Raw genomic sequence first — 23649 nt, 5'->3', positions numbered from 1 at the left:
GCGTAAATATTTGACTTCACTCCTCACTACCTATTACAGTTTTGAAGGCCATAAAATGCCAAGATGGCACAAAACCCCCACAAATGACCCCATTTTAGAAAGTAGACACCCCAAGCTATTTGCTGAGAGGCATGTTGAGTCCATGGAATATTTTATATTTTGCCACAAGTTGCGGGAAATTACAAACTTTAATTTTTTTATTTTTATTTTTTTCACAAAGTTGTCACTAAATGATATATTGCTCACGCATGCTATGGGCATATGTGAAATGACACCCCAAAATAAATTCTGCTGCTTCTCCTGAGTACGGGGATACCACATATGTGGGACTTTTTGGGAGCCTAGCTGCGTACGGGGCCCCGAAAACCAAGCACCGCCTTCAGGCTTTCTAAGGGCGTTACAGTTTTGAAGGCCATAAAATGCCAAGATGGCACAAACCCCCCCCAAATGACCCCATTTTGGAAAGTAGACACCCCTAAATTTACGGGTACACTAGTGAGACTAGGTAATAAATGGCGGGTGCCCTGAAACTATAAAAAAATAACTAACCAACCAGCGTCACCTGTAACAGTTATATGGTGATCACTGGTGAAAGGGTTAACTAGGGGGTAATCAGGGGGCTTTATGCGGTAGTATATGGGGGTCCCTGGCGCTATAAAAAGCTGCGGCGAACCTAAATACCTACCTGCCTAACTAGCGTCACCTGTGACACTAATACAGTGATCAGAAAAACGATCGCTTATTAGGCTGGGTTCACACTGGAGTGATGCGGGAACGCCACGAATCCGCGGCGGGTTCCCGCATCACATGCCTCCCGGCGGCAGTTCACACTGCCCTATGCGAACTGCTGGGAGTGTCAGTGAAATGTTAATGACACCCCCAGATCAGTTCGCATATCGCAGTGCGATCTGCAAACTCGGATCGCATGGTGTGAACACCCATGCGATCCGATTCTGCTGCGGACCAAAAAAAGGGTCCCGTGCGAATTTGCGGCGGGTGCGGCGCGAATTCAGCCATACTATCTGTATGGCTGAACTCGAATCGCACAAAGATCGGATGTGATTTGCACTGCAGTGCGGTGCGAATCACATTCGTTCTCATAAACCGCTGCAATGTGAACCCAGCCTTAGTGACACTGGCGACGGGGGGTGATCATGGGGTTAAACCTTTATTGGGGGGGTTAGGGGGGTACCTTAGAACTAAAGGGGGCTAACCCTAACAGTTATTACAGTCACAAATGACACCAATGCAAAAAAAAAAAATGACATTGGTGTCACTGTGACTGGGGGGCAGGGGTAATTGGGGGGGTGATCGGGGGGGGGTGTGAGTGTGCCCGACATGTTCTACTGTGTAGTGTCGTGTTGGTGCAACTCACCGATCCTCTCTCCTCGGTGTCGGAACGAAAAATACCGACACGGAGGAGAGATTACATCACTTCCTCTCCTGTGTTTACATTACAGGAGAGGAAGTGATGTCACGGAGCATTTTCATTCGTCGGAAGCGATCGCGAGGGGGTGGCCATGAATGAATGGCCGCCCCCTCATCCCGGATCGCTCCCGAACGAATATCGACCGCCGCAGGCACCGGGGGGGGGGCCCGATCCGGCCCCCCACCCGTGGGAAGGCAGGGACGCACAGGTACGCCCATATGCCTGCCCGTGCCATTCTGTCGACGTACATCGTCGTGCGGCGGTCGGCAAGTGGTTAAGGTCCATGCGATTTGGAAACTACTGTGTGGGTGATCCGAAGTAAGCTGCAGTGTTCTCACTCAGGTGCTCCCCCCTAGGTAGTAAACGCTCACCTTGGAGCGTGTGAGTATGCACTTAAGCCTAGTCAATACACGCCTGTGAACCACCTCTGGGCTCTGCAGTGTTACCGGAATCCTGGATCCGTCAGCGCAATACCTCAGTGTGTTAATGGAAAAAAGGGAATAGATCAGGCACGTCAGCGTGCCACTCTATGTCAGACGGAAATGTGTACAAAAATCGGATCAGTACCGGGGTGGTATGGGTTTCCTTCCTGGCAGATCACCTGCATAACGTGCCATCCTGTCCCCTCCCCAACGCATGTCGATTCAGGGAACTCTTGTGTCTTCTTCAGGGGAAAATTTTAGAAAATTCCTCCTGAAGAAGATATGGAAGTTCCCTGTATAGACATGTGTTGGGGAGGGGACAGGACAGCATATTAGGCAGGTGATCTGCCAGGAAGGAAGCCCATACCACCCCAGTTGTACACATTTCCGTCTGAATAGATTGGCACGCTGACACGCTTGATCTATTCTCCCCCCCCCCCCCTTTTTCCCATTAACACACTGAGGTATTGCTCTGAAGGAGCCAGGATTCCGGTAACACTGAAGAGTCCAGAGGTGGTCCACAGGCGTGTATTGACTAGGCGTAAGTGCATACTCACACGCCCCAAGGTGAGCGTTTACTACCTAGGGGAGAGCACCTAAGTGAGAACACTGCAGCTTACTTTGGATCACCCACACAGTAGTTTCCAAATCACATGTACCTTAAAGCATTTTTGGTCTGACATTTGGATGTCACAAATGCACACATAAGCACGTTCTGTGTGTAATTATTAGAGGATCAGTGATAATATATATGATCCTATGGACACTGATAATTGATATTATATTTTCCACATGGATGCACACTAGCACTCTATGAAATACACTTGTTTTATATATATAAGTTTATTTTATAAGATAATATATATATATTTTTATTTTTTTTAGATTTTGTATTTTATACACATTTGTTGCACTATTGTCATTTTTATAGTTTCTCACTGTATGACTTTCACATGCGTTTATGCACTTATGGTATCACAAATATTTAGTGTATAGCCCCCTTTTTTTATATCTGGTAACGCAGCGTATATATTTTGATTTGTTTATATCTGCATGACTTTAATGAGACATGTTTAACACTTGCAGCTGTCCTACGGGTGTTATTGAGATAGTTTAGAGTTAGTGGAGGCTCACAGGACGTTTTTAATAATTATTGATTTTAAAGTACAGTGCAGCAATCCAGCTATGTGTCACACCTAAGTAACAAGTTCTCACATATCAGAACTTCCCAACATATCCGTGCCCAGGAGTTGAGCTTTTAATGTCACTTTTTTTTTTTTTTTTTTTTTAAATCAGCTGGAAGTGCGTGCTTAAGCTTTCGCTTTAGATATTATGTTTCATAAAATGTAACAGACTTATTCGAAAAACTAAACGTTCATTAAAACAGAACTAAAGGCAAAACTTTTTTTTCCAGTTTGGATAAGGCGAGGTAAATTAAAAATCCTGTGAGGTTTTTTCCCCATCTGTGCCCCATTGGTGAGATTTCCCTTCACTTGTCCCATAACCCAAACGGAAAGTGAAAGGAAAGACCTCTAAAGTGAGGGAATCTTGGGGTGTCACCAGGGCCAATAGAACTTTGCTGACCCCGGTGTTCTAAATCCCTGCACAAACCGTTGGCGCTACATAAATCCTGTATCATAATAATAAGTCCCCATTAGAAGATTTCCCCTCTTTTTCTGTTTTGGGGATGACCCAAAATGTGGGATTTTCTTTCACTTTCACTCTTGACATGACATATAGAGAGTGTGAATCTCTCCAACAAGTACACAGACAGCAATAAAAACCCAACAGGTGTTCTACTTTCCCTCCACTCTATATTAAAAAAAAAAAGAAAAAAAAAAGGGGTTTTGTCTTCAGTTATACTTCTAGTTTACGTGTAAAAAAAAGTAATGAAAAAAAAAAAACACCACAAGGCATCAATTTCTAAACATGGAAACTAAAAAAAAAACAAAAAAAAAAAAAACAGCATTGACCAAAATCCATCATACTTTCCTTGTAATGATTGATGTAACTGGACTAAAGGATGGCTTTTAATGATCGCCTGTAGCGCCAATATATGTGGTTTATGTGATAAACACTTATAAAATATAACAAAATATCTAAAAAAAAAAAAAAAATTTAAAGGGAATGACAATAATAGAACTAGCTCTAACAACGAAAAATGAAATGAAAATGAATTAAAACATACTGACAAATGAGATGAATAACTGAAGATGTTCCAGCAGATAAAGTTCTCTTGGAAAACCTCACCATTTTTTGCTATTTCTGCTATGATGTGAGCTACTTTTGCTGTGCAGGACGATTGTGAATTCAAAAGACTTGCAAAGACTTGAAGGATTCCGCTCTGCTGCATTTTTTCACTGCTCTCTATATCTGAAAGAAAACGTTAACACAGTTTAATATAGACAGATTATGACTTGTACCTTGTTATAGGTTCTTCCCACTAATATTTAGCATTGAATAAAACGCACTTGAATTTCAAACTTCAACATTTTTTAATGCTTTCCGGTCATTAAAATACAGCTTTGTTAGTTTAAGGTTTCTCCAGAAGTTGCTAGGGGTTCCTTCAGCTCTGGCTGATTGACCTTCCATCTGATGGTGCCTACAAAGTTTCAGGGCCCACACCACTTGGCATTACACCCATATTATTTTCACATGACTGAAAGGGTGACATTATTCCCATTGGCCACCAATGTAATAGGCTTTTTTCCCACAGACCACCAATGTAAGTGGCATGGCACTGCCCTGAACCCCCCCAGGGGTTAGCAGGGATTCCTCAAGTATTGAAGTTTGTTGAGGTTTCCCCAAGGGTAAACAGGTTGAGAAAGGCTAGTTTCAGAACTCTGTTGGGATTATTCAGATGCATATGGAAGCAAAACCGCACAGGAACTGATAGGAAATCTTTCCAACAGCACCTTGACCATTATTAAACAACTGACAGAGGTTCTCCCTATCCTATCCACATATAGAGCTAGCTCTAAACAATCTCAAAATAATTGTTAAAAATTAAGTAGCAAGCAGTCTGATAAAATACTTCATTAAAGTGATATTAAACACACACTGTTTAATTTACATTATCTCTTCTCTTTCTGTATTGGGGGTTATGTATTAATTTTAATTAAAAAAAATCTAAGTATCTTTTTCCTAATCGATATACAGGTGTCACATAACCCAGCTCTTTCCCAGCCTGTCTGCAGGGAAACATAAGCAGGAGGAGCTGCTATGCCTCTGTTGCTGATCACATTTTCAAAAAAAAATAAAAAATATAAAAAAACAGAGTAAACAAATAATTAATATCAATAAACGGTTTTAAATTGTCATACTAATATATATTTGAAATTTTTTTTTTAAACAATTACATGGTGTGGGAAGATTTCTGTCAGTCACAGGCTGTGTCACGCTCCTCCTGCCTGTGTCTTAGAACAGGGAGGCAAAGCCTCCATCAATCTACGTGTAATATCCCATCTGAATTGTGTTTAGCTGGTTAGTGGGCATAGAGGAGGGAGGGAGTGAGGGCTGTCATTTACCACTGTGCATACGTTCACATGTGTGACTCTATAGTGGATCTTCCCCCTATACTTGTCTTACTATGCCTTGCTCTATTCACAAGACAGAGCATGGTATAGCATGTGAATGGTCTCTGACCAGCTGGGACACCAATTGTCGGGTGGGTGCTGCCCCACAAACGGTAATCGGTCCTACTGCAGGGAGCAGCATGTATATATGTGTGTGTGTGTACTGACATATTGGGATTGCGCATCTGTGGTTTGAACTCAAAGACAGACGACTGGACCAGACTGCCGATAAAACTGATCAGAGATGGGCAATCTCATAGAATGGAGGCCGAGTCATGTTAGTCTGTGCAGAGACATACTGAAGGTCAGAGAACTAAAGCATGAGCCAGGAGCCTGAACAATTTTCCTTTGTGTATGCCGTTTTATGATACAAGAACCCCTGAGAGAGCAACCCATACGTAAATGGATTATTGATTGATACATAAAGTGGGCAGGAGCCCTAAAAAAAATAGGATTTTTAAAACAGCTTACCTGTAAAATCCTTTTCTTTGGTCTACATCAGGGGACACAGATCCATAGTAAGTACTATGTGGGTTATATCGGACTGACAGGTGCTGGACACTGGCACTCCCCTATGGCGTGTACTTCCCTATATAACCCCTCCCTTTACTGGGAGACCTCAGTTTTGTAGCCAAGCAAAAAAGTGCATCCCAAAGAAGGGAGGGACCTCTGTGTCCAATGATGTACATGAAAAAAAAGATTTTACAGGTAAGCCATTTAAAAAATCCTATTTTCTTACATCAGGGGACACAGAGCCATAGTAACTATGTGAGATGTCCCATAGCAATGGAAACTGAAGGGGGGGGGGACAACAAAAAACAGGAGGCCAAAGGACTCATACTGCAGTCTGCAGTATACTGCGCCCAAAGGCAATATCCTCATGACCTTTAATATCGATCTGATAAAATCTGATAAACGTATGAACCGAAGACCAAGTCACGCTCTTACAGATCTGAGCCATAGAGGCCTGATGATGCACCACCCAAGAGGCACTAATTGCCCCAGATGATTGTGCTCTAACATAAGAAGGAAGCATTTATTCTTTAAGCTGAAGCTTGAAGAATCACTTGACAAATCCATTTGTAAAACAGTGGATCTTGACACTGCCTGTCCACATTTTGCACCCTCTGGCAGTACAAATAAAACCTGTGTTTTGCGAACCTGAGCGGTTGCCTTTAAGTAGACTCTGATCGCTCTTACTACATCAAGAGAATGTAGTGCTTTCTCTTCCCCAGAGTAAGACTCTGGGGAGAAAGAAGGAAGAATAATATCTTGGTTTAAATGAAAACCTGTTACCACCTTTGGTAGGAATTCAGAATGAGGACATAAAACCACCTCATCCTTATTTTAAAAATTTTAAATCCCAAGGATTTAGAGGTGGCTTGATAGGGGGAATAAACCATGTTACCCCCTGAATAAGCTATGCACCAAGAGTGGGAAACAAGAGGCCATAGGAAAAACACAGACAAGGCGGGGATCTGGCTCATGACAGAAGTCAAGGCTTTATTTCAGATCCCATATGCAGGAAATCATGAATCCTGCCTACAACATACTTCCTGGGGTGCCAACCCCTGGATCCACACCAAGAAACCTATGCCTTCCAGACTCTAAAGTAAGTGATTCTGGAAGCCGGCTTCCTGGCATTAGTCAAAGGAGACACTACCGAAGGAGATCACCCATGATCTTTGATAGAGTGGGATTCAACAGTCAAACCTGTTAAACTTTTCGTCCGTAAGGTAGGATGAAATACCGGACCCGGTGCAAGAAGGTCTGACTATAATGTCCAAAGGACTCCTACTGCCATCTTTATGAGCTTGGTAAATTAATATCTTCTGGGAATCGTTGGGGCCGCCAGAATCACCTCCTTTTGTTCCCGATTAATCCTGCGGAGAAGGCGCAGAAGACCTGGAGGAAATGCATAGATTAGTGAAAACTGATCCCATGGGAAGACTAATGTGTCTGTTCTGACTGCTAGCGGACCCTTTGTTCTCGACAAAGTTGTCCACCTTGTTGATGAATCTGGACACGAATAGGTCCATGTCCGGAATACCCCATCTGACTTATCACTAGGAAGACGTCGGGGTGAAGAGAACATTCTCCCGGAAAAAATTGTTGGCGACTCAAGTAGTATGCCTGAAAAATGACAATTGCCGATAGACAAGGAATGTTGTATTCTGCCCAAGCTAGAACATTATATACCTCTTTTTTGGGCTGAACGAACACTCGTGCCCCCCCTGGTGATTAATGTAAGCCACCGCTGTGGCCTTGTCAGACTGAATCCTGACAGGACAGTCCCGTAGTCTGACCGCCAAGATTCTCGGGCCATACATACTGCCTGAAAAAGAAAAAAGTTGATAGCCAAGGTCCTCTAACCTGGACCATCTCCCGGGACAGAATATTCTTCTAGGGCTGCTCCCCAGCCTAGAAGGCTGGCATCTGTTGTTAACACCTTCCAGGATAAAGATTTTCACTTTTGCTGGATAACAGCCACCAATTTAGGCTCTGACTTATGTCGGGAGTCAAGCGTATTGGAAACAAACAAGGCCTGAATCTTTTTTATTCCAGACCGACAGGATGGTGTCTTGAAGCAGTTTTTGAGTAAAACTGGGCGTAAGGAACGGCCTTGAAGGAGGCCACCATTTCCCCTAAAAATCTCCTGCACAGCCGGATGAAGGAATTTTCCTTTGTTTTAATAAGCTGAATTAGTCCTACAATGGAAACGGATTCCTGTCTGGGGTAAGAATACCTTCTTCTGTATGGTGTCTATAACCAGCCCCCAAGTACTGTAATCTCCTTGATGGTTTTAAGGAGAATCTTCCTAGGTTGAGTATCCAACCTAGAGATTTCAGATCTTTATGGCTGAGATCAGACTCTGGTTTTAGACCTGAGACTGAATGATCTATTAAAAAGTAGATCTTCTAATAGGCTAGGACCGCTATGCCTTGAGCCCTTAATCTGGCTAAAGGAGGTGCCAGAAGCTTTCAGAACACTCATGGTGCTGTGGCTAAGCCGAATGGCAGGACCATAACTGAAAAGATAATTTTATATTAAACCGCAGAAATTTCTGGTAAGCGGGAAAATTTGGCACATGGAGATATGCAACTCCCCTCCTTGCAGGATGGACACAGCCGATCGAATTATGAAAGGATCGGATGTTTAAGTGCCGATTCAGATCTTCGCGCTCTAGAAGCCAAAAAAACAAAACTGTTCCACTAGGGGAACCATAGATACCACCGACTGGGATAACAGCTGATCCTAAGGATCCAGAGAAAGCCTCTTTCTGGCCTCTGGAACATTCTCAGTGGAAACGGAACCTCTTGCATAAAGACTGCCCCCTCAGCAGCCCAAGGACCCCACAGGCAGCACCCAAACAGGGACCCGGACCCTAAGATCAAAAGTCTGATGCTCTACCGACTGAGCCATCCGGGCTCTCGGAACTTTAGCATTCTGCTTTGTGGGCTGGCATTGATGCCGTAGAGACTGCCAAGAGGCAGACGCCCCAGGCATAGAAGAGGCAGCACAATAAAAGGAGAAATGTTTGAACCTCTTAGAGCTTTACCCTATTAGAGCTCTTTTGGATGTACTTATCCAGTATAAATAGCCGTACCCCAGGAAGGGAAACAAACTGGCTAAGAGCTTTCACATGGTGCTTAGGCTGATCAATATCTTTGCCACAGAACTCTGCGAGAATGCACTAGTCCAAGCATAAGCCATAAGGCTTAAATTATAGAGTCTTTCATAGCATCTACTGTGAGACATAGTGCGTCAGATACACCAGCCCATTGCTGGGCCTGCTGATCAGGCAGAATTTTAGGTATCTCCACAAACTGTTCCTTAACCCCTTGGAGTCCACATTTTTCAATGAGTTAGCGTGACTAAAAATGTGCTCCACGAAAATGGTGGAGCAGACGTTAAAGGGTTAATGGACTGAGATACACCAAATGTGAGACTCTGCTCACTGAGGTGATTGCAGCATCAATTGCTGGAACCCATTTTCTTCATAGAAATGTTCCCATTCAGAATACATAATCTATGGCTGAATAGGAAAAAAAATCCCCAGGTGGAGGAGGTTCTAATGAACCCAATTAGCAGTGGATACCTCAAGAGCCTGTGCAGCAGGCAACAAGAGGGTTAAGTAAGGGAGTACACAAGCACCTGAGTTGTGATACTACTCCTACCATCTTAGGATCTTCCGAAGAGGATAAAAAAGCATCTTCCAATATTTTGGGAAGATCTTCCTGATCCCCAGCCTCCATCACCTCAACAAAAGGGCCCTGAGGACTAGATGGGAATCTGCTATGTTTAGTCCTACTATGGAGAGACATCATAGCATTAATCTTCTTTTCAAACTTTTAAATGGTAGAAGAAACAAACCCGTTTGTATGATATATACAGGGACTGAAGAGTTCTACCCCTGATGGCTTAATTTGACTAGCCGTATCCCTCTCAGAGGAGGATGACATTCTTTTGGAAATGCATTTAGTTTACAGTGCAAACAAAGGACCTTTTGGAGAAGTTCCTGGTCTCATTAACATTCATAGCCTGAAGCATAAAGCAGAGGCACTGTGTAAAAGAATGTGCATTGCTAGGCTATAGGTCAGCACCATTAGCTGCAATTAACCCTAGCTACAGTAAAGTATAATGTCCCAAAGGAGTAAGCCTGTGTACACTAACCTGACCAAGCCATCCACCTGCTCTGTCCCTCCACAGTAAGCAGCAGCTATCACACATGCAGCGCTCAGACCAGCTTCCTCCATGTGTGGCCGACGTCTGACGTCATTAGCCACGCCCCCCGCAAATTACAGCCCCCCCTTTCCTTTCAAGGAAGGTGTTTTCCTGTGCTTAGTGGCATCCTGTATACCTGTAAGCATGGTGGGGGGAGGTAAATCCTCCGCCAAGTGGCCGTGGTCTGCCCTTTAAAAAAAAATGTATTTATTTTTTTCAAAAGAAAAGACGCAACTGTTCTGCCATGTCCCCCGGAGGGGAATAAAGCCAATCTGGGGGCAGAGGAAGAGACTAGACCCCCTTTTATTACCAGAGGGTCTGTTCCCAGATGGATTAGAGGAGAGCGAAGGCTTCTGCTGTTTCCAGCGTCAGGACATTGAGTGGCTCAATACAGCCCCCAGTGGTGACACATAGGCATGACAACACTATACATAGAAGGAGAAATTCCTGAGAAAATCTCCCTTACCTTATCAGAGATAAAAACCCAATCTTTACCCTTCACGGTAGGCTCCGAGACCTTATAGGAAACCTTCAGGAACCGGGGGAACTCTCAGGTTATCCCACAATTCTGGACCTGCGAAAGCACCCTGCCAGTACAACTTCATGGCCTCACTACCAAAAAGTACTGGATACCAGGGCCCAGCTCTCTAAAGAGAAGCATTCGCAAGAAAAACCTCATATCTCCGGACACGAGGCCCGGGTACCATTCATTTAGCCCATGAAAAAGACAGAACGGATCCGGTCAGCATGGCTGGTTCTCATCAAGAATTACTACCCGTGGAGCTCAACACAGCACATCTTTACTCGTGACCAACACCTTAGACACTGGCAAAAAAACTGAGGACCCCAAGCAATGGGAGGGGTTATATTGGAGTACACGGCTGAGGGGCGTGCCAGTGTCCAGCACCTGTCGGTCAGATATAACCCACATAGTACTTACTAAGGCTCTGTGTACCCTGATGTAAGAAAATAAATAGGATTTTTATAACCGCTTACCTGTAAAATCCTTTTCTTTTGAAGTACATCATGGGACACAGAGCCATAGTCCCATAGCAATGCCAACTGGGGGGAGGGAGAACATGAGACTAGAGGAGTTCTACTGCTACCTGCAGCACACTACATCCCAAAGGCGATATCCTCATGCCTTTTTACATTCACCCGATAGAATCTGGTAAATATATGGAATGAAGACCAAGTTGCGGCCTTGCAGATTTGAGCCGTGGAAGCTTACTGATGTACTGCCCACAGAGCACTAACAGCCCCAGAAGAGTGCGTTTTGATTTGAGAAGGTGGAATCTACCTCTTTAAAGCATAAGCTTGAACGATTACTTGTTGAATCCATTTAGAAATAGTAGATTTCGATACTGCCTGTCCTCTTTTAGGACCTTCAGGCAATACAAACAAAACATCTGTTTTCTGAATCTGATCAGTCGCCTTTAAGTAGACTTTGACTGCTCACACCACATCAAGAGAATGTAGTGATTTCTCTGACATAGAACAGGGTTCTGGAAAAAAATGAAGGTAGAACAAAATCCTGTTTTAGATAAAAACTATGGGTGCAACGGATCAAAAAACTCACGGATCGGATCGTTCCTCGGATCAGAGTCACAGATCGGACCATTTTTCGGATCAGCAAATAATTGAATTTGCAAAAACCTGTGAAAATTCCACCGCCATATAGTCCCCACTGTAATATCCACAATCTCCCCCACTGTAATATTGGCAGAGTATGGCTGGGTATGGCAGAGTATATGGCAGAGTATTGGCTGCGCATGGCAGAGTATTGGCTGCGCATGGCAGGGTATTGGCTGCGCATGGCAGGGTATTGGCTGCGCATGGCAGGGTATTGGCTGCGCATGGCAGGGTATTGGCTGCGTATGGCAGGGTATTGCAGAGTATTGGCAGGGTATTGCAGAGTATTGGCAGGGTATTGCTGGGTATGGCAGGGCATTGCTGGGTATTGCAGAATATTGGCAGGGCATTGCTGGGTATTGCAGAATATTGGCAGGGCATTGCTGGGTATTGCAGAGTATTGGCAGGGTATTGCAGAGTATTGGCAGGGTAATGCAGAGTATTGGCAGGGTATTGCAGAGTATTGGCAGGGTATTGCAGAGTATTGGCAGGGTATTGCAGAGTATTGGCAGAGTATTGGCAGGGCATCGCAGAGTATTGCAGAGTATTGGCAGGGCTGCTTCCATCCGATTTCTCCCCTCCACTGTATAGATTAGTACAGAGAGGGGAGAGGAACCGGCGTCATGACATGACGCCGGTTTGTTTACAAGTGATCGTTCCGTCGGAGTGATCACATTGTAAACGGCCTGGGTGTAGAAAGATGAACGCCGCATCGGAGCTAGGCTAAAGCCGCGACCTTTCCTAAGGCCGAGACCGCGGAGCACGACATGTGCCGATGCGAGTGGGGTGACCCATTCGGATCATTGATCAGTGACGATCCGTTGCACCCTAAATTAAAACCTGATACTACCTTTGGTAAAAAGTTAGGATGAGGATGCAATACTACCTTATCCTTGTGAAAAAAAATATGGCTCTTTTCAAAAAAGAGCAGCCAACTCTTATACCCTTCTTGCAGAAGATATGGTTACCAGAAAAGCCAGTTTCCTTGTCAAAAAAAGGACCAAGGGAATATGTTGTATCGGCTCAAAAAAAGCTGTTTTTGTAATGCCGACAGAACTAAATTCAAGTCCCAAGGGTTCAGGGGTGACCTAACCGTAGGATTATGCAAGTAGCCAGCTTTATTTCTAACCCCATCTGCAGAAGGTTAAGGATTCCACCTATGACCTATTTCCTGGGGTCAAACAAAATAGCAAACATATCTCCTGCGCTTTGATGTATAGTCTCTAATACATGGTGAGACCAACTCTTTACATTCAAGCAATGCCTATAGTCTTGCAGCCCTCCTCAGAATAATGGGTATTCTTGGAAAAAAAAAAAAAAAGTAAAAAAGGAGGGCGCATCGACCTTGTGCATTACCAATGACAAATTTTTATTCAGAGCATAAACACAATGTTTATACTCACAAACAAGAAGTTAAGGCTTGTCAAATAGTATAACAGCGTCTCTGAAAACCGGCAAACCGAACCTGATGTTATGAGGATCTGACGATAACCTAGATTGCGGACGCGTTTCAAGGGCGTACCCTTTTCCTCAGAGCCTAAAAGGACAGTGACCTGTCTCTCCAGAGGATTAAGCCACGTTACTCCCTGAATAAAGCTACGAACCAGAGAATGCAAAGCAAGTGGTCATTGAAAAAATACCGATAAGGCCGAGACCTCTCCTTTGAAAGTATTCAAGGCCAGCTTTATTTCTAACCCCATCTGCAGAAGGTCAAGGATTCTACCTATGACCTATTTCCTGGGGTGTCAACTCTTGGTTTCATACCAGGAGACATATGCTTTCCAGACTCCATAATATATGATTATAGAGTCAGGCTTCTTTGCATTAACCAAGGTAGATACCACTGAATCTGACAGCCCACGTTTCCTCAGAATGTGGGTCTCAATAGCCAAACCATTACATTTAGCATTTGAAAGTTAAGATGGAATAATGGACCTTGCAAGAGACGGTTTGGACGTGATGGTAGGGTCCATGGGACCCCTACAACCAACCTTACGACCTCTGCATACCAAGATCTTGTGGGCCACAAACCCTGCTTGATCCTGCAAAGAAGTCTTGGATGCAGGCAAAAAAGGAGGAAATGCATAAAACAGTAAAGCTGATTCCACAGGAACACCAAGGCACCTGTTCCACATGCTAGTGGATCCTTCGTTCCTAACACAAAGTTGACAATCTCTTTGTTGAACCTGGACGCAAACAGATCTACGTATGGAATGCCTCATCTTTGATCTATTGTCAGAAGATATTGGGGTGAATGAACCATTCTCCCGGGTACAACTGCTGGAGACTCAAATAGACCACCTGCCAATTTTCTATTCCTAGAATGAAAAAATGTCAATAGGCAAGGTATATTGTTTTCTGCCCAAGATAGGATATGATTCACCTCTCTGGGCCGCACAACTTCTTGTGCCCCCTTGTTGATTGATATAGGCCAATGCTGTGGCAGCCATTGTCGGATTGGATCCTGACAGGACAGGTCCGCAGCTAAATAATATTCAGAGATACCAGTGTCATATAATCTCTGAATATGGCAACATTAACCACTTCAGCCCCGGACCAATTAACAGCCTAAGGACCAGAGGTCTGTTTACAATTTCGCACTGCACTGCTTTGACTGGCAATTGCGCGGTCATGCAATGTTGTATCCAAACGACATGTGCGTCCTTTTCTTCCCACAAATAGAGCTTTCTTTTGATGGTATTTGATTGCCTCTTCGATTTTGACTTTTTGCGATATAAATGGAAAAAGACCGAAAATTTCGAGAAAAAAAAATATTTTCTACTTTTTGTTATAAGAAAAATCGAATAAACTCAATTTTAGTCATACATTTAGGGCAAAATTAATTCAGCCACATGTCTTTAGTAAAAAAAAATGTCAATAAGCGTATATTTATTGGTTCGCGCAAAAGTTATAGCGTCTACAAACTAGAGTACATTTTCTGGAATTTACACAGCTTTTAATTTATGACTGCCTATCTCATTTCTTGAGGTGCTAAAATGGCAGGGCAGTACAAACCCCCCCCTCCAAATTACCCCATTTTGGAAAGTAGACACCCCAAGGAAATTGCTGAGGGGCATGTTGAGCCCATTGAATATTTTTTTTTTGTCCCAAGTGATTGAATAATGACACACAAAAAAAAAAGTTTACAAAAAGTTGGCACTAAATGATATATTGCTCACACATGCCATAGTTATATGTGGAATTTCACCCCAAAATATATTCTGCTGCTTCTCCTGAGTACGGGGATACCACATATGTGGGATTTTTTGGGAGTCTAACCGCGTACGGCACCCCGAAAACCAATCACTGCCTTCAGGATTTCTAAGGGTGCAAATTTTTGATTTCACTCCTCACTACCCATCACAGTTTCGAAGGCCATAAAATGCCAAAATAGCACAAAACCCCCCCCAAATGACCCCATTTTGGAAAGTAGACACCCCAAGCTATTTACTGAGAGGCATGTTGAGTCCATGAAATATTTTATATTTTGCCACAAGTTGCAGGAATATTACAATGTTTTATTGTTTTTTGCACAAAGTTGTCACTAAATGATATATTGCTCACACATGCTATGGGCATAAGTGAAATTACACCCCAAAATAAATTCTGCTGCTTCTCCCGAGTACGGGGATACCACATGTGGGGGACTTTTTGGGAGCCTAGCCACGTACGGGAGCTCGAAATCCAAGCACTGCCTTCCGGATTTAAATATAAAACGCTACAAAAAAAACTGTTAGCGATCGCAGGGATCAGGCCTGACTCTGCGAACGCTGCAGTTATGTGTTTAGTGTTTTGTAAGTGACAGTGATCGATCGATACTGCACTTGGGTGGGCTGGGCGGAGGGGCAAAACGCAGGTGCCAGCAGGTATCTGGGCTGATCCCGCTAACAATGCGTTTTTTTGGAACCCTAAACTGCTGGGGACGCTAGTATAGATCTGATCAGATCAGATATTGATCTGTTCAGATACTATACCACTACGGGAGGTGTATGCTTTGCGTGTGGGTGTTAGCGGTACTGGCACTAACCTAGGGCTGCCTGGGGCGACGCAGACCCTGACCCTAAAACCTAATTGATATCACCCGCCGGGTGATCAGGGGGTTAAGCCTTTATTGGGTAATAAATGGTGGGTGCCCTGATGCTATAAAAAGCAAACTAACCAGAGTCACCCGTAACACTTATACAGTGATCACTGGTGAAAGGGTTAACTAGTGGCAATCAGGGGGTTAAAATCTTTATTATGTAGTGAAGGGGGGTCCCTGGCGCTATATAAAAACCTGACGGGGAACCTAAATAACTAACTGGCTAACCAGCGTCACCAGTGGCACTTATACGGTGATCGCTGGTGAAAGGGTTAACTAGGGGCAATCTGGGAGTTAAAACCATTATTGGGTAGTATATGGGGGTACCTAGCGCTATAAAAACCTGGCGGTGAACCTAAAAAAATAACTAGCTACCTAGCAGCACTAGTGACACTAATGCAGCGGTCAGAAAAATGATCGCTTAGTGACACTGGCAAAAGGGGGTGAAAGGGTTAACTAGGGGCAATCAGGGGGTTAAAACCATTATTGGGGGGTGGTAGGGGGCTACCCTGGACCTAACACTAACTGCCCTGACAGTTTTTACTTTTACAACTGACACTGAATGCAGTGATCAGAAAATAAATGATCACTGCAATCAGTGACACTATGACTGGGAGGTGGGGTGTCCCTGCCATGTCAAATCGACATACTAATTCTATGGCATAAATATGATAGACAGGGGCATCTGCATAGGGGTCCTTGGAAGGCTCAAGCCTATGAAGTACAGGGAGAAAGGGGGAGGGTAAGGAGGAGAGATGAATTGGCTATGATAACCGGAGATCCTAGGGAGATGGTGTATACACTTGCTGGTAAATGGTCCCCATGTGCACTGACAAACATGTGTCAGTGACTAATGGCCATAGTGTAGATATTGATGATAGTTCAAAATTGGCATGAAACAGAACTAAATATAGGTATATGGGAATCCAATGTGAACCTGTGTTGTAGTCACATATGAGTGGGTACTCCAGTGATAATATCACCACCCGGATGATAATTCCAAGTTTGCTGGATAGCTTTCATGTGAGGTAGGGTGCTAGGCTTGTATAATGTCCGTATAACACGCCAATGTTGGCAATATGTATAATAAGGAATTTGCCATACAATACCCCATCCGCGATGCTGCTATATCGTGGCCCGTTTACAGTGCTTAACTCCCAGTATTGGATACTGTAGTCTCTCCAACTCGCCGACCCACGGTCTCGTCGCAGGCCTGCTTCCGGAATCCGGCTGGAGAGCGACGTCATGTGAGGTATGTGACGTCAACGCGTTTCACAAAAGAAGTTGTGTAGCTTCGTCTGGACGTATGGGTGGGCCTTGCGTCGTTCCTTGTTATGGCTTGTCGCCACAGAAGGTAACCGCCCCTTATTCATGGTTAAAGGAACATTGTGTTTAACCACTTCCCACCCAGCCAACGTACATATACGGCCAGGTGGGAGCTCTCTACTTCTGATAGGACGTTCAGGAACGTCCTTCAGAAGGAGGGGGATCGTGCCCACGCAGCGGCGCAATCCCGATGTGCTCGTGTCACCCGGACACGGTGCATCTCGGATCGGCAGGAGGGCTCTGTGATTGGCCCTCCTGATCACATGACAGCTGTGTCCAATCACGGCCGTCATGTGATGTAAACAAACAGCCGGTTGCTAGGCAATCGGCTCCTCCTCTCCTCACACAGAAGTCATCGCTGAGGAGAGCAGATTGCTGCAGCCGGCTGGTGATCACTGAGTATGAGCTGTTCTTACAGCTTTTTACTAACCGATCACCAGTCTAGTGTAATACACACATCAACACATAGTGTAAACACATGTCCCCAAAACACACATGTCCCCAAAACACACATGTCCCCAAATAATAAAGAGACATGTCCCCAAATAAAAAAAACACATGTCCCCCACCTATGTCCCACTAAAATCACATGTCCCAATGATTATCTGCACACATATGTACATGATCATTTGCGTACATATGTCCGTGATCACACAAACCAATTATTATACACTTAACGGAATTTTTTTTTACCAAAAAAACATGTAGCAGAATACATTTTGGCTTAAATTTATGACAAAATTTGATTTTATTGGATTTCTTTTAAAATAGAAAAAAGAAAATATATATTTTTTTCCAAATTTCCGCTTTTTTTGCGCTTATATTGCAAAAAATAAAAACCGGAATCGCAAATAAATACCACCAAAATAAAGCTCTATTTGTGCGAACAGAATGATAAAAATGTCATTTGGGTACAGTGTAGCATGACCACGCAATTGTCATTGAAAGTGCGAGAGCGATGAAAGCTGAAAATTGGGCTGGGAAGGAAGGGGGCGAAAGTGCCCTGTATTGTAGTGGTTAACATATATTGTCTATTAGGTTTCTCTAAACATCTATTCTGCGGATGGGGGGGGGGCGCAAGAGAAAGGAAGAGAGGTAAAATGAACAATGAGCATGTACAGTGTTATATGTTATTTGTCCTTAATGTTGCCATATTCAGAGATTATATGACACTGGTATCTCTGGATATTATTTAGCTGCAGGTGTCAATATTTTTACCTCCCATTGTGGAGTAGTGTGTATTTTTCTTACCGCAATACATTTTCTATTTATCGTCACATTGCACGTTGTGACACTCATTTGGTCTTCTGGTTCCTGCCAGTCTTGACAGGAACAAACCAGGTTTTTTGATAGGTATGTAGTATATTTGACCAGAGTGACACTGCCCGCACTGGGCAACCGATGTTTTGAAGAGATTTTCATACAATATTTATGGCCTTTTTATTTTTTTATTCTTTTGGTATTCATAAACTTACATGTAATTGAAACAGCAAAAACATTTAAAAAGATGACGAAAACTGTTCCTACCATTTGTTATTGTAAAAATAACTGCACACAAGTTGGAAGCCTGAAACAATGTCACATTTATCTATGCAGCCATGATGAACATGTTTAAGCCCACAGCTCCAATGTCTGTTTAAACTTGAGTGAAACCAACTGTGCATGAGAAGGATACAAACTAAGCTGCTTACAAAATTTAGCTCAATATGTAAATTAATGTTACCAGGGTCAAATAAGGACATACTGAAAGTTAAAATAGAACCAAGTACAATCTGAACTAAACAAGTGTTAAAAATATTTATTACTCTTCTGGTAGAGAAGACACAAACATGTCGAAATCCAGTTCATTTAACCATTTCAGTGCCCACAGCTCTTTTCTCTATATGGACCGGGCTGAATTTTCACTCCTCCACAACACCTTTGTCATTATTTTTCGTCATATTTTCATCATTTTTGCAGTTTAACCAGCCTTAGTCCTGGAATAACTAGTGTTATTTTAGATAAAATGTATACATTGTATTCTGCAACCTGTCCCATTTATCATTATGTTTCTAATCAGAATGGTAATTTACAAATCACATAAAAGCTTTTATTTCAATTTTTTCATATTTAAAACAAACGCTACAAAAAGTAAATAGACTAAAACCTTTAAAAAAAAAAAAAAAAAAAAAAATCGATCAGAGAAGACAAAAACTAGCAGAGAAGAGCTGCAAATCATATGTTGAAAACCAATTACTCAGGATGTCAGGATTGCCAGAGGAGCTCATTTATATAGTAAAGACTTGGGAAGATCTCAGTAGGTCCAAACAATTTCGTGCTAGGCAATTATGTCATACAGTTACCACAAGGTCATGATTATACTTTACCATGTCTCAGCACACAAAATATGTTCATACCACCATAGGTTTGGGTATCTAAATATCACTCCAGTTTTGGGTGGATACCTGCAAGGTTTTTTTTTGTCTCGTATTGTCTTTGTTTTACAATTTCACAACTGAGGACAACTGAGACCTGAGAACTGCTTTGCAGGTTAACAAAATCAAGCACATCCCCAGAGCTCTGCCTTGTTTACATAGGCAGAGCTGCATCCAGTGGGTCTTCCCGCCGATCAGTGGGTGCTGGCAGTCATCCATTGGCCAGCACCCGGTGCTCGGCGTTTGCTGTACCTATTCACCATAGAAGCGGTACACGCACCCTACCCAGAAAAGCAAAATCACATATATACATGATTCTGTGCAGAGTGGCTGCCCCAGAGCAGTAAAGCTACAATGTGCTGGTCGCCAAGTGGTTAAGTTTGCCTTAAAAAAAAAAAAAAAAAGGCTAAAGCACAACGGACATTACTTACCTTTAGGGCCAGTTCACACAACATGCAGTTCAGTGCACCAGAATGCACTGGAACACATCAAAAATGCACTGAAACCCAGTACAATGCAAAAAAAAGTATCTGGAATGCATCCAGAATTGCATCAAAAGCACACAGGAGCGCACCAAAACTGCGTGCAAAACACATGCAAAAATGCATCCGGAAGGAAGGGATCTGGTGTGCATTTTTGTGGTGTGAACCAGTCCTTAGTGTCATGTATCCCTTGCGCTGCTGTGTCCTCTATTACCAGAACCTTTCAATCACCACCCATCCTCCATTCAGGCATGTGTGGTCAGGCATTGATGTGGATGAGAAGGTCTGGCTCACAATGTCCGCTCTAATTCACCCCAAAGGTGTTTTATCAGGTTGAGATCAGGACTCTGTGCAGGCCAGTCAAGTTCCTCCACCCCAAACTCACTCATCCATGTCTTTATGGACCTTGCTTTTTGCGCTGGTCCAAATCAGTTGGTAGAGGGTGATTATGTTGCGGGGTTGTTTTTCAAAGGTTGGGTAATTCCAGTGAAAGGAACTCTTAAGGTATCAGCATACCAAGACATTTTGGACAATTTCATACTCCCAACTCTGTGGAAACAGTTTTAGAATTGCCCTTTCCTTTTCCAACATACCTGCACACCAGTGCTCAAAGCAAGGCCCATGGATGAGCGAGTTTGGGATGGAGGAACTCGACTGGACTGCACAGACTCCTGATCTTAACCCGATAGAACACCTTTGGGTTGAATTAAATCGGACACTGCAGCCAGGTCTTCTCATCCACATCAGTGCCTGACCTCCCAAATGCACTTCTGGAAGAATGGTCAAACATTCCCATAGACACTCCTAAACCTTGTAGACAGCCTTACCAGAAGAGTTGAAGCGGTTATAGCTGCAAAGGGTGGACCAACTCAATATTATTGAACCCTATGGACGAATACTGGGATACCATTGAAGTTCATGTGCATGTAGAGGCAGGCGTCCCAATACTAGTAGTAATATAGTGTACTTGAATATAATGGTTTTGAACTAGAGTTTGGTGTCACTTTAATACTCACTAATGTAGAATAAGCATACAGAGACTGAGACATCAGGGCAAAGTCAAAAACATGTGATTTGGATACAGGTTTGTGTCTCGGAAATTACTGAGCCAATTGGATCATCATTAGAGTCAGGCAATTAGCAGCCCCAAAAAGAGCAGTCTGCAACAGCAGCTGAGATATTCCGCTCTGTATAGGTTCCCTTAAACAGTACAATATAATGCTCATTGCCCAGTGCCCTAGGAATTTATACTATGTTTGAGATGGCACTGAAAAGACAACAGTAAATTGGCTGAGCTTGAAGTGCCGATAGGTGATTTTCTACAAACTTTTAATGGCATGTTAAAGCAGAAGGGGTGTTGAAAGCAGATATCGTGCCATAGCAGTTAGATAGAAGAAGCAATTTTTTTTTCCAAGGCCTTGCAGGCTTCATCACCATCTCAGCCATATCTCAAATCTGTATAAATCTATAATGCATTAGGTGTTGTCGTTGCAAACATGAATCTTTTGACATTCTTTTATTTAAAGCGGAAATAAAAACTCTCCTGATTAACATTACCTATATTAAATGATTGTGCTGCTAGTCTTAGTCAACAGATAGGAAAGAATGATGTCATACATTCCAGGAGCCTTCATGGGCATTTTCTTTTCTTTAATCTGGAGGAGGAGGAAGAGGAGAAGAAAGGCTTTCTCGGCTAAGCACACCCTCCTGCCTGCATGCCTGAGGTAAGGGCAGATGGATTCCAGGAAGTAAAAGCTACATGAATCATCTGCCCTTAACCAAGATGGCTGTAACTAGAGATACTAGGGGAGTGTTTTTCAAAGCAATCGCTCAACAAAAGAAAGCATGGGAACATGGAAGGTTCTTGGCAATGTAGTGGTAAAGCATAAAGCATAGTCTATACAGGTAGGGGAGATGCTTGTTCATCTGGGAATTTTAATAGTCGCTAAACTAACCATTTTTTGTCCAGCCCTGAAATTATTGTGACCCCTAAACCTCGAAGTCTGGGTAGCTTATGGGGTACTGAAGATGACCTATGGCAGTGATGGCGAACCTTGGCACCCCAGATGTTTTGTAACTACATTTCCCATGATGCTCATCTACACTGCAGAGTGCAAGAGCATCATGAGAAATGTAGTTACAAAACATCTGGGGTGCCAAGGTTCGCCATCACTGACCTATGGTCTTCAAACATAAAATCGACTATTCTAATATCTTTATACTTTACTATGAAAAATATAGACTGTTCAGGTCAATTCCAGCATTTTTGTTCATTTGTATGAGGGTGCCAGGGGAAATGGAGGCCTTACAGTCAGAGGCGGACTAAGTGGGGGGCGGGGGGGCAGGCCGCCCCGGGTGCCACACATTGGGGGGGGTGTGTCAGGCCAGCGCCCTCCCCCTCCGCAACTGAAGAGGAGACAGCGCCGTGGGTTCATAGCCCACACAGAGAGAGCCCGAGGCACTGGTAGTGGGCGGCATTGCAGGGGGGAGGTGCGAGCAGCACCCGAGTGGAGTGACACCTGTCGGCTTGGTGATCTGGGACCCGGCGCAACAATCCCCTTCTCTCTGTGGTCAAGTCGCGCTGTTCTGATCAGTCTCGGCAGCGGCTGTCACTCACAGTGAAGCCGACTCCCCCTCCTCCTGCATGCACAGCACTGTGTAGACTTAAAGGAGGAGGGGGGAGGCGGCTTCACTCTGCTCGGCTGTGAGTGACAGCCGCTGCTGAGACTGATCAGAACGGCGCGAGTCACGCGACCACAGAGAGAAGGGTATTATTGTGCCGGGTCCCGGATCACTGAGCCGTCAGGTGTCACTCCACTCGGGTGCTGTTCGCACCTCCCCCTGCAATGTCACTACCTTGGGCTCTTCATGTGTGTTCAGGTACATTATGGGCCTGTGGGGGGGGGGCTGTATTGTTAGGGGGGTCTGAGCACTGTGGCGGGGTCTGCACTGTAGGGGGGGTCTTGCACAGTAGGAGGGGTCCTGCACTATAGGGGGGTCTGTACTATAGGGGGGTCCTGCCCTGTAGGGAGGGGGTCCTGCACTATAGGGGGAGGGGGTCCTGCACTATAGGGGGAGGGGTCCTGCACTATAGGGGGAGGGGTCCTGCACTATAGGGGGAGGGGTCCTGCACTATAGGGGGAGGGGTCTGTACAGTAGGGGAAGATTTGGCACTGTAGGGGGGTCTGCAGTGTAGGGGGAAGGGGTCTGTACTGTAGGGGGGGGGGTCTGTACTGTAGGGGAGGATTCTGCACTGTAGGGGGGGTCTGTACTGCAAGGGAGGGGCCTGCACTGTAAGGGGGGTCTGTACTGTAGGGGAGAGAGGTCTGTACTGTGGGGAAGTCTGTACTATAGGGGGGTCTGCGCTGTAGGGTGGAGGGGTCTGTACTGTAGGAGGGTTTGCACTGTAGGGAAGGATTCTGTACTGTAGGGGGGGGGGGGGGGGTCTGTGCTGTAGGGTGGAGGGGTCTGTACTGTAGGTGAGGATTCTGTACTGTAGGGGGGTCTGTACTGTAGGGGGGGTCTACACTGTAGATGGGGGGCCTGTACGGTAGGGAGGTCTG

At 44.2% G+C, this 23649-nt stretch overlaps 1 protein-coding gene across 2 annotated transcripts in view; it reads right to left on the bottom strand.

The window, feature by feature from the left end:
- Window positions 1-23649, bottom strand: part of RAP1GDS1 (Rap1 GTPase-GDP dissociation stimulator 1) — a 202071-nt gene that overhangs the window by 96277 nt on the left and 82145 nt on the right. For both annotated transcript variants that reach the window (XM_077476583.1, XM_077476584.1), the window contains exon 3: window positions 4102-4224. In XM_077476583.1, coding sequence (XP_077332709.1) covers window positions 4102-4224 — 123 coding nt within the window. The remainder of the gene's footprint in view (window positions 1-4101; window positions 4225-23649) is intronic.

This window comes from Lithobates pipiens, unplaced genomic scaffold (assembly GCF_037356315.1).
Source record: "Lithobates pipiens isolate NorthernLeopardFrog02 unplaced genomic scaffold, aLitPip1_a1.2 Scaffold_13, whole genome shotgun sequence".
NCBI lineage: Eukaryota > Metazoa > Chordata > Amphibia > Anura > Ranidae > Lithobates > Lithobates pipiens.
The sequence above is the reverse complement of the archived record's forward strand: the minus strand, read 5'-3'. Positions and strand labels throughout refer to the sequence as shown.